General features: G+C 38.8%; 1 protein-coding gene across 1 annotated transcript; it reads right to left on the minus strand.

The window, feature by feature from the left end:
• Positions 1-272: 272 nt before the first annotated feature.
• LOC126827138 (inactive C-alpha-formylglycine-generating enzyme 2) lies at positions 273-9,678 on the minus strand. Its single transcript, XM_050556368.2, has 8 exons — positions 9,519-9,678; positions 8,901-9,066; positions 7,251-7,407; positions 4,462-4,612; positions 3,862-3,917; positions 3,250-3,334; positions 2,074-2,236; positions 273-612 (listed from the first exon to the last, which is right to left on the minus strand). Exons 1-8 carry the CDS (start codon positions 9,643-9,645, stop codon positions 366-368), a joined length of 1,152 nt encoding a protein of 383 aa, XP_050412325.1. The 5' UTR covers positions 9,646-9,678; the 3' UTR covers positions 273-365.
• Between the last annotated feature and the right edge of the window lie 936 nt (positions 9,679-10,614).

Consider the following 10,614-nt stretch of genomic DNA (forward strand, 5'->3'; position numbering starts at 1 on the left):
ATACCTCCACATGGGTTAGTGCTAAATGATAAGGCCAGCTCAATTTTTCGTCATAGGTCACGAGATGTAAACAGGGCTTGCGCTAATCCCAACACTAACCCTAACCCTGAACCTAGCCCCAATGCTTAGCCTAACCTACAATCTCGCCAACAATCACATGCCCTAACCTTATTTACATCTCAACGACCTTGACAAAAATTGAGCTGGCCTTAACAAATAGATTTAGCCGTTCAATTGAAAATGTGGACGTATAAAATGAAAATATAGAAAACTAAGAAAAAAATTATCTTTAATATTATAAATAAAGATGATCCAATGTTAGTATATTAATTAAGTAGTTTAATATTTTATAAATTCTAATAAAGCTACAATTCATGATGTTTTCTTTGTGGATTGACTCCCAGGGCTGGAGGACCATAGTCCTTATGTCGTATAACTTGAGGAGGTTCCACCGTGGTGGTTGCTTTAGGTATTTGGTAAATCCGAGGTTTGAGGGGTCCAGGCGTAGTGGGCTTTACTTTTGGGCGAATATCTTTTGGATCGTGGTGATGAGCGTTCATTGCACAACGGAATCCGATATTACCAGCTGTGTGGTCGGGTTCTTCTCCTTTTCTGAAACATAATAAGGATGAATTAAACATACATTATTCAAGAGCTAAATCTGCATATTGCAGGTCTTTCTTTAGACCTGTAATGTTATATAAACTATTAATTAGACATTTATTAGCATGAAAAGACCTTAACCAACTCTCGATGCCATTTTATGTATCGGATTGTCACTGGATTTGAATCCGATTTGCTGCTCAACGCTCATTGATGATTAAATCCAAAAATGGATAATCGAGACTATGTTTCTTATTGTACCGACTTCAGTAATGATGATCGAGGCTAGACTTCTTCAGAGTGGAGCAATTTGACTGAAATTTTCAACATATCATATTTACCATATCTATTTTTAAACTATTATAGTGAGAACAGTCAACTCTTTATCTAATCTCCCATAATGTATCTTTATTTAAGTAATGACATAATTTGTGTAATGACAGCTGTATAATAATGGAAATGAAATGAAATGGGGTTTAACGTCCTACTGTTCTGTACCGACTGGGCTAATGAAGACGGTCATACGCCATACAGTGTGCTATGACGGAAATTTTTCCCTGACTGCGACGCTATAGCATACTCTTTATTTCGAATTCGAACTGCCAATTAAGGGTTCGTTTACGTTCACGCCATTGTGTACACGGGACCTTGGTTTTTCGCCCCATCCGAACGACTAGATGTTTTTCTTACCTGGTTCTGTACCACTGACAAGGGAAACGACGTCCGAAAATCCCAAATAATTTTCCGGTCAACATCAGGGATGAATAGAAATATAAGAGGGTTTAAAGCCACGTCAACACTTCAATTATCTTGAGACTAACACATGGTGCCAATACTTCAGTTATCTTGAGACTAACACATGGTGACAATACTTCAGTTATCTTGAGACTAACACATGGTGACAATACTTCAGTCATTATGTGACTAACATATGGTTATCTAAGTCGAAATTGGAATTCCAACTGCCAAGGGTTCTTTGCAAATCGTAGGGCCCCAGTTTTCCATTCAATCCGTAAAACTAAAGACATTTTCTATGCCACCTCATGAGAACCTGGACCCGGCTGTTTCTCGAAATCTTAACTAAAGATAAAATCCAAATTTTAGGAGATACTTCAATTTTGATTGGCTAAGCACTAAAATCAAACTAATATTATCCAATCAAATTACTGAAATTTGGATTTTATCTTAGTTAAAATTTCGTGAAACAGGCCCCAGATTTATATTTCGTTTAGTTTTTTTTATACTTTCGATGGCCTCTATTACATGAAGATCTGACAAGCTGTAGTGGAAGGTCACATTTTATCGTAGTTAAAATTTCGTGAAACAGGCCCCTGGCTGGAAAAATTCCAAAAATCCGAAAAGGTCTTCTCCGTCCATGACTGGGATTCAATCCCGGGAAATTTAGCCAAGAGGCCCTGGAATTTGATAAAGAGTAAGCGGAAACGAAACATAAAACTGTATTTTATTTACCTTTGACTGGTTCTAATCATATAATTGAATTTTCCATCTCTGCTGTCTATATATGATCCTCCTTTTAAAACAAACGCCAATGGCTGGACATCCTCGGCTACCAAACGTTCATAATGTCTTGCAGACGTCCATTCCCAAACATTACCAAGAAAATCATACATCACTAAAAATAGAAATGGAAGTTCTCATCATGGATTTGGCGTGAAAGTTGGCTGTTCACAGTACATTATCAATTATTTGCTTGGTTTTGTTTTAATTTTGGAGAATACCGTTTTTGAGTTTTCACTTTATTTCATCTCGGTTCATCTTCAATAGAAGGCCTGATCATGCTTTCTCTCCGTACATCTTATCAAGGCCTTCGAGTAATACCCTGAATATTTCGGCATTAATTTCGACTGGGTACTCGCCCAGCCTATCAGATTCCTCGATCATCGCGAATACTAAGTCTCGCGCTTTCCAGCTAAAATGTCTACCCGTGATAATCGAGTTGCATCGTTCAATGTCAAGGTTTCTGAGCGGGTCGCTATATTTGATCTTAGTGTGTTAGTGTCACAACTTTTGATTGGACGCCACTGTTCACGTGTCCGCAGTAAATGGAGAAAACGTAGCTATAAGTTCGGGAATTGCAAAATATTCTAGCAACGTCCAGATGTTATGAAATTTCTATCAATTATTCGCTCGGGGGTAGCAGGGTCTTTAGAAATTTTGTATTATTGTCAGAAGCTTAGTTTCCGCTGCTATTGCAAGTCGTTAAAATCTATGCTATCCTTTGCAAGGCCCGTTTTCCATGTGGCGTTTCCGAGTGTATTTTCGCAGGCGAAAAAGTCGATCTAATGCAAATATAATGGGAGCATTTCTATGTGAAATGCAATGGGGTTTAACGTCCTACTGTTCTGTTCCGACTGGGCTAATGAAGACGAGCATACGCAATACAGTGTGCAATGGAGGAAATTGTCCCCGGGCAGAGGCACTATGGCCTACTCTTATTCCAATTCCAACTGCCAAGGAATCTTGTACGTGCACGCCAATGTATATACGCCAATGTCCCATCCAAATGACTAGAAAGCTGTCATTGTCAGGCCATCCGGCCTGCATCACTGACAAGGGGGAACCACGTCGGAAAACGTTTCCATGTAACCGATGAAAGCGTACATGGGAAACGATCGTAATACTTACTGTTTCCATTCTGCGCTGGAAATGCATCTACGGGTGAAGTGCTGTCATAGCCATCTAACCTATGATTTGTATCAGGAAAGTTACCCTAAAAACAAACAAAAATTCAATCGCAGTTCAAGACACCCCAACACATCCGACAGAAAAAATCCCAAACTGATTAAAATACAGAACTATATTTCGTTTAGTTTTTTTCCATACTTTTAATGGTCTCTACTAAATGAAGATCTGGCCGGTTAGTGCTCAGTTTGTTCTTCATAGATAAGAGAGATAAACAAGGCTAGCACTAATCCCAACCCTAACCCTAACCCTGGACCTAGCACTAATGGTTACCTTAACCCTAACCTACAATCTCGCAAACCTTATTTACACCTTAGCGGCCTTGACAAAAATTTAGCTGGCCTTAAATAGATTGAGGCGATTTGACCGACTATAGTGGAAGGTCGCGTCAGGGGTCATACGAATAGTTTAACGTGTGGCGTGGTTTCAATTCTCTGCTTAACATTGCGCTTGCAAGAATGTCGTTAAGAGGATACTTGTCGAAACGCCGTGCTCGTAAATTGTGTTCTGTTAACTAAAGGTACAACCGTTTTATGGTAAAAGATATGATCCTACCTGCCAGTCATTCATTCTAAACTTCTCCCATCTTTCACCCCATGGATACTGTGTGGCTAGAAAAATGAAAAACTTATTTTGTAAAAGGTACAGAGATTTCGAGAGGATGTATAGATAATTTAGTGTAGTTTTAGGGGCTGTAGCCTATGGATAATTTGGTGTTTTTTGAAGGGCTGTAAGGATAATTTGGTGTTCTTTCAGGGGATGTATGGATAATTTGGAGGGGCTGTCTTGATAATTTGGAGGGGCTGTATGGATAATTTGGAGGGGCTGTCTGGATAATTTGGAGGGGTTGTCTTGATAATTCGGAGGGGCTGTATGGATAATTTGGAGGGGCTGTATGGATAATTTTGTGTATTTTTCGTTCCACTCAAACGACTACATGTTGCTCCTTGCTAGCCGTATGATGTCAGTATACGAATGACTGGGATAATGAAGATTGTGCTATGGAGGGAAAATTTTGCCCGGGTAGCGGCGCTATGGTCTACTCTTATTTCGAATTCCAACTGTCAAGGGTTCTGTAACGTGCACCCAAGTGTGTACATGGGCTCCTATTTTTCGTCCCATCCGAAGGATTAAAGCAATAAAGAAATAACATACCAATTTCTTGACCCCGTGCTGCACTTTCCCATTCTATTTCAGAAGGTAAACGATGTCCTCTGTAAGCACAATAAACTCTAGCGTCTTCATAACTGACGTGAACAACAGGGTGATTCCATTTACCATGTAAATCGCTACCAGGGCCAAATGGCTGTAAAAAAAAATGAAATGAAATGAAATGGAGTTTAACGTCCTACTGTTCTGCTCCTAACCTGGGCTAATGAAGACGGGCATACGCAATACAGTGTGCCATGAGGGAAATTTTGCCCGGACAGCGGCACTACGGCCTCCTCTTATATCAAATTCCAACTGCGGCTGTAAAAAAAACCCAAATCGATAATTTGTTGACAGTTCTCGCTATAATAGTTAAAGACTAGATAAAGTAAAAAGAATATGCTGAAAATTTCAGTCAAATTGATCCACTCTGAACCAAGATAATTATTAGCTTTTAAATTTGAGGCATAGCCTCGATCATCATTACTAAAGTCGGTACGATAATAAACAAACCCTCGATTATCCATTTTGACGTTAAAGCATCCATGACAAAATATATTCAAATCCAGTAAATATCGCAGGCTAGTGATAACATCGAGAGTTTATTATGGACTGGATAAGTTAATTAATGTCTAATTAATAGTTTATATAACATTTAAGGCCTAAAGGAAGACCTGCAATAGGCAGATTTAGCTCTTGCATAGGTTTAATTATGTTTATGTTTATGCACGAATTTTGACTTTTTTCTTACCATTTACCAAGAAGAAACCCAGGACATGTTAAACAGTATACATTATTACACTTAAACAGTATACATTATTACACTTAAACAGTTTATGAGATTCTTATATTTCCAACATTCCCGACAAAGAGATATAAGAAAAGAAAGAACCCAGAACCTTCCCAGCCCAATAAAGTTCATTCTCGCTTTTTGAAGCTTGATATATACAAATATACTTTTCACGTTTATATATTGATTTTATAACATTTTATATAATATTGATAAATCAGTAGTAAGTTATTGCATATTTGTGTGTCAAGCAAAGTTAATATAAAAGCACATTGTATATCTATATGTATAAACGACCAGCCGAGCCGAGCAATGGGAAACAATTTTCTTAAAACACTAGTTAAATTTTAATTTTCCAAATGATTGGTCCAGTCCCGAGCCGTTTTGAAGCGTAATTAAAATCCCTCAATCCCGAAAAACGACATGATTAAAAATTTGTTCACCTTCGGCATCAACTGTGGACGATATAAACAAGACGGTATCACGTTTCTGCGTTGACTAAAATCTTTTGATGGGCCTCTTTTTAATCCAATCGAATCAAAGCCGGAAGATTATGTACCGTTGATTTGTTTTGTTAACCCTTGTGCGGACAAGTCGCACGAAAAACCTTGTCGGCAACAAGCTGCAATCTAAGACCCCAGACATAAATTGGATGCATGTTTTTATTCAATTACAATCAAACTATATATAGAGCTTCTTCAATTTGTTTCACAGAGATCTTCTAATATCTCTGTAACAGATGACTGTTTCGACACGTAACTTCACATCACGCGGCGTCAATCATTGGCTCAATAGCGCGTGCATTGTTTGATTCGGGCTAAATGGTGAATTTTACTTATTTAAACTAAATTAAACTAATACCCATTTAAACTAAATAGGATATGATTTTTACCTACAAATAATTCAAACGTCTTTATTTATTTTTCTAATAAATGAAACAAATCTTTTAGAATTTAATTTGACGGAAGAAAAAAGTTAATATTTGGGACTCATTAAGTCGCATCGATGTCATCCTTATCAGTGATTGTAGCGTCCCAGCGAAAATTCACTGCTGATCAGTGTGGAGCTTCTTATAAAGACTGAAGAATAATCAATCTAAATAAACAAAAGATATTTGAGGTATTAACAGTGAAGATATGAATTAGAAGGTATTTTTGAAACCATCAAAATCTGCAAATAGCTTATTTGTCGTTTCCAAGTAGAATCGTCTTTTGGCAGGGTTGGTAGAGTACCTAAATTTGTTTTCAGATCTAGATTACTAGAATGATAACACAATATCATCAGTAAGAAAAATTCTAAATACAAAGCTTGCATCAAGGGCAGAACAAATTAGGCACTTGTCACCGGCACCCGCAAAATGTTTAAAGGGGAGGGGAGGGGATCCACAGGACCCCTTGTTTCCGATAATGTAATACTTTTAGTTTCTTGTCCCACTCAAATTTTCTCAACCCCCACCCTTGGAATCACTGCTTTAGAGGCATTTTGTAACTAGATAGAGCAATTACTAATTCATTTCATCGACGTTTCGAAGCGTGTTCTCTCAACGTTTTCAAGCAATTGCATTTTGGCGACCTTTTGAAGCGTATTCTCTTAAAGGCTCAATACCACTCTTGTTGTAACTGAATAATATGTCCCAATCTTTATTCTGGTCAACAAATTGTACTATTTTACAATATTCCAATTAATTGATGATACAAATTTCATCTTAACACACCTAATTTTAAAAATTGGAAAAATTCAACTAAATGATTTGAAAAGCCTGGCGTAAAGCTTTTCAAATGTGACTTGGATTTAAAAATATTTTTGAACCCTCTGGACAAGTAAAATAGGATTTAATGGATAATTAACACAACAGGTAGGACACTAACACATCTAGTACTTAAAATAAGGCTATTTTTTATTTTCTGGAGCTGTCAAGCCAGCAAGAGTGTTATTGTCCCTTTAACGTTTTCAAGCAAGTATATGTTCTTCCAAAATCATGTGTTATAATTTATTAAAATCTTACCTGGTCCCATCTGGCGTTTTTGACAGCTACCCATCCAGATGCTCCTGGTGATGCTGATGATTCTTTGATATTTTCTGGAACAAATGTCTTTAAAACCCAACTCCAACCTTTCTCTTCAGCTGTCGATTTATATCGCCATTTTATTCTTCTAAACTCCCTAAATAAGTTAAAGATACATTATGTAAGATTTAGATAAAGAGCTGGCCATTCTTGCTATAATAGTTCGAATATAGATAATGTAAAATGGATAATTTGAAAATTTCATTCAAATTACTCTATTGCGAGCGAAAAATATTAGCTTTTGAAGGTTTGACAAGACGTTTGCAATAATTTCAACCACCGTACTTGTTGTTCGAAGCTAAGTCTCTTTCCTCCATTTTTAGCTTCAGTCAAAATATGGCTGAACTGTTTTAATCTATTTAATATCGGAGACGCTATCGAGAGTTGATTATGCCCAGATAAGTTAATTAATGTCTAATTTATAATTTAGATAACATTTCAGACCTAAAAAAGACCCGCAATAGGCAGGTTTATCTCTTGCATAATGTTTGTTTAATGAAATGAAATGAGGTTTAACGTCTTACTCTTATTTCGAATTCCATCTGTCAGGGGTCCTTTTACGTTTTTTGTACCATCCGAACGACTAGACACCGTTCCTTGCCAGGTCATTCATCTGCATCACTGACAAGATGACACCACACTGCCAAAATCTCCAGGAACTTTCTCGGCCAGACGTAAAACCAAACAGCGGTTCCTTACACGTCTATATGAAGACTCCTAAGTATGACGTTCAGGAGCGCACAACAGGGGGCGAGAGGTGCACCCCCCACCCCCCATTAGCTTAGTCCAGATAGGTAAATGGGCCAATTGTTCTGCCGAATGGGCCGGTTGTTTCGGAAAAATTGGCCGGCTTGTCGGAGTCTCTTACACATACAATCAAACCAAAAGTTGGTAGTCAAGTATTCGGTGAAATTACTCCGTGTTCATAGGAAACTCCTGCGCGCCGTAGCTAAAAAGACACATGTTGATTGATCACTGTCAGTATTTTTCTACTTTATTTTGGAAATACGAATTTTGAGATTATGCGGGCGAATTTTCCTTTGATGTTGTGTCGAATTTCGCTTCAAGATATGGTGGGCCGATTTAATTTTCTAATGCTGAGTGGGACGATTTTTTGATGGTGCACCCCGTTTAGATTTATTTAATAAGGCCAACTTGAAGTTTGGTCAAAGGTCACGAGATATAAACAGGGCAAGCGCTAATCCCAATCGTAACCCTAACCCTGGACATAGCCCCAATGCTTACCCAAACCTTAACCTACAATCTCGCCAACAATCACGTGCCCTAACCTTATTTACATCTCAGCTACCTTGAGAAAATCTTGAGTTAGCCTTAAGAATTTGATCTAGCCGGTGCACCCGCCCACCCCCACCCCACCCCTCGTTAAAATATGTTTGTGCGCCCCTGATGACGTTAAACTCCATTATCCGTCTTCAGATCCCAGTCGGGACAGAACAGAAGGCAGTTAAACTCTATTTCATCATCAAACCCCATTACCTTTCATTTTATTTCTCAGTAAAAATTAAAAGAGAAATAATATATTGTTTTTTGGGGTTTTTTTTAAAATAAAAAAAATAATGACATATTTACCAATATTCTGCATTAGTGACAGGATAAACATCCATATAAAAACTTCGAACTCGAACTTTCCTCAGTGGATGTTCACCAGTTTCTGATTTAGGATCATTGATTCCCATGTAAAACTCTCGTCCAACCATCACTCGCATACTTTTATATTTTCTATATTCCTGCATAACTGATCATAGAAAATAAAATAAAATGAGAGGGAGGGAGAGAGAGAGAGAGAGGGAGAGAGAGAGAGAGAGAGGGGAGGAGAGGAGGGTGTCAACCTCCACTCGAGACAACCTAGGTCAATTAGTGACTAACGTTTGGTTCAAATTTATTTCAATAATTCGCTTGCGCGTAGGGGTCTTTACCTGTGGGAGAAAAACGGGAGAACCGGAGAAAACCCACGAAGTTGGACAAGCGACCCTTCTCCTTGTCACATACAACCGGAGAATCTAAACCACGCCAGTTGACCAAATGGCAGACCCTGTAATTTAGCGCGCACGCGTTAAACCACTAGACCACCCAAACCTCTGATTGGTTTGTACACGTTGCTATATCTACATGACAAAATATTAATATTCACGTGATCTCGAGAAATGAAAAAAACACGAACATTTTAACCGGAAAAAAGTTACTCACTTCCATGTACATCGACGTCGTAATCTTCATTTCCCGTTTTTCGTTGTGTTTCGACTACATTTAAATATACTATTAATATAAAACCTGCCCAGATCCATTTTGTGGAAGTTTTGCTGGTGGCAGCCATGATAGAAATGATATTGATTGGAAAATGAAGCTATAAGCATTTGAGGTTTTCCGCTACCGGTCCGGGGTAACAGCTGGGCACAGCACATGTTGGCAGCTTTAGTTTTCTTTTATTATTTGCACATATCGATAAGTGTGTGTTCATATTGTTACTTCACGCGATATCGAGGCCAGTTCAACCATGCACGTGGCAATGAATGAAGACGGTCATATGCAATGTAGTTGCTATGCGGGTAATGACGCCTAGAGTTCAGCACTACGGAATTTCAACTGTCAAGGGTTCTTTTACGTGTACGTCAAGGTGTAGGCCTACACGAGACCACGTTTTTTCGTCCCACGTGAACAAGACATTCCCCTTATCAGCCCCTCCGCCCTACACCACTGACACCGGCCTCACGAGGGGGGGGGGGCAGACGGTGCGCCGCCACAGGGCCCATAAGAGTCTGTTGGGCCCACGAATTTCAAAGTTCAAAATTGAAATGGGCAGCTATGCATGAATTTATTATTGTTCCTTTTAAAAAGATTTTTGATTCCTCAAAGAATATAGGCCCTATAGTGCAACTGAATCATCTAGATATGGCTATAGTGTTGGAAAGGAGGATACGCCATACAGTGTGCTATGAGTAAAATTTTGCCCGGACAGCGGCACTAAGGCCTAATCTTATAACGAATTCCAACTGCCAAGGTATCTTTTATGTGCACGCCAATGTGTGCACTTCACCTCGGTTTTTCGTCCCATTCGAACGACTATACATTGTCCCTTGACAAGCCCTCTGTCCTGCACCAGTGCCAAAAACCGGTGACCTTTTTCGGTCAATGCAGCGTAGGGATCGAACACTCGACATCTAGGTTAGCGAGCCAACGTCCTACCCACTGAGCCACTGTGGCAGAGAACGAGCCCGTATATTCATCGGGTAGTTAAAAGATATTCAAAATGAGAAAGAGAGAGAGAGAGAAATGGGGTTTAACG

The sequence above is a fragment of the Patella vulgata genome, chromosome 7 (assembly GCF_932274485.2).
Source record: "Patella vulgata chromosome 7, xgPatVulg1.2, whole genome shotgun sequence".
Taxonomy (NCBI): domain Eukaryota; kingdom Metazoa; phylum Mollusca; class Gastropoda; family Patellidae; genus Patella; species Patella vulgata.

What these genes read in the sequence shown, in the direction of transcription:
- LOC126827138 (XM_050556368.2), bottom strand. Translation starts at nt 9,645, where the DNA reads ATGGCTGCCACCAGCAAAACTTCCACAAAATGGATCTGGGCAGGTTTT. An exon ending in AAAACGCCAGATGGGACCAG is followed by an intron (nt 4,613 to 7,250) that starts GTAAGATTTTAA and finishes TTTTTTTTACAG; the next exon opens with CCATTTGGCCCTGGTAGCGA. An exon ending in TTAGAATGAATGACTGGCAG is followed by an intron (nt 3,335 to 3,861) that starts GTAGGATCATAT and finishes GTTTGTTTTTAG; the next exon opens with GGTAACTTTCCTGATACAAA.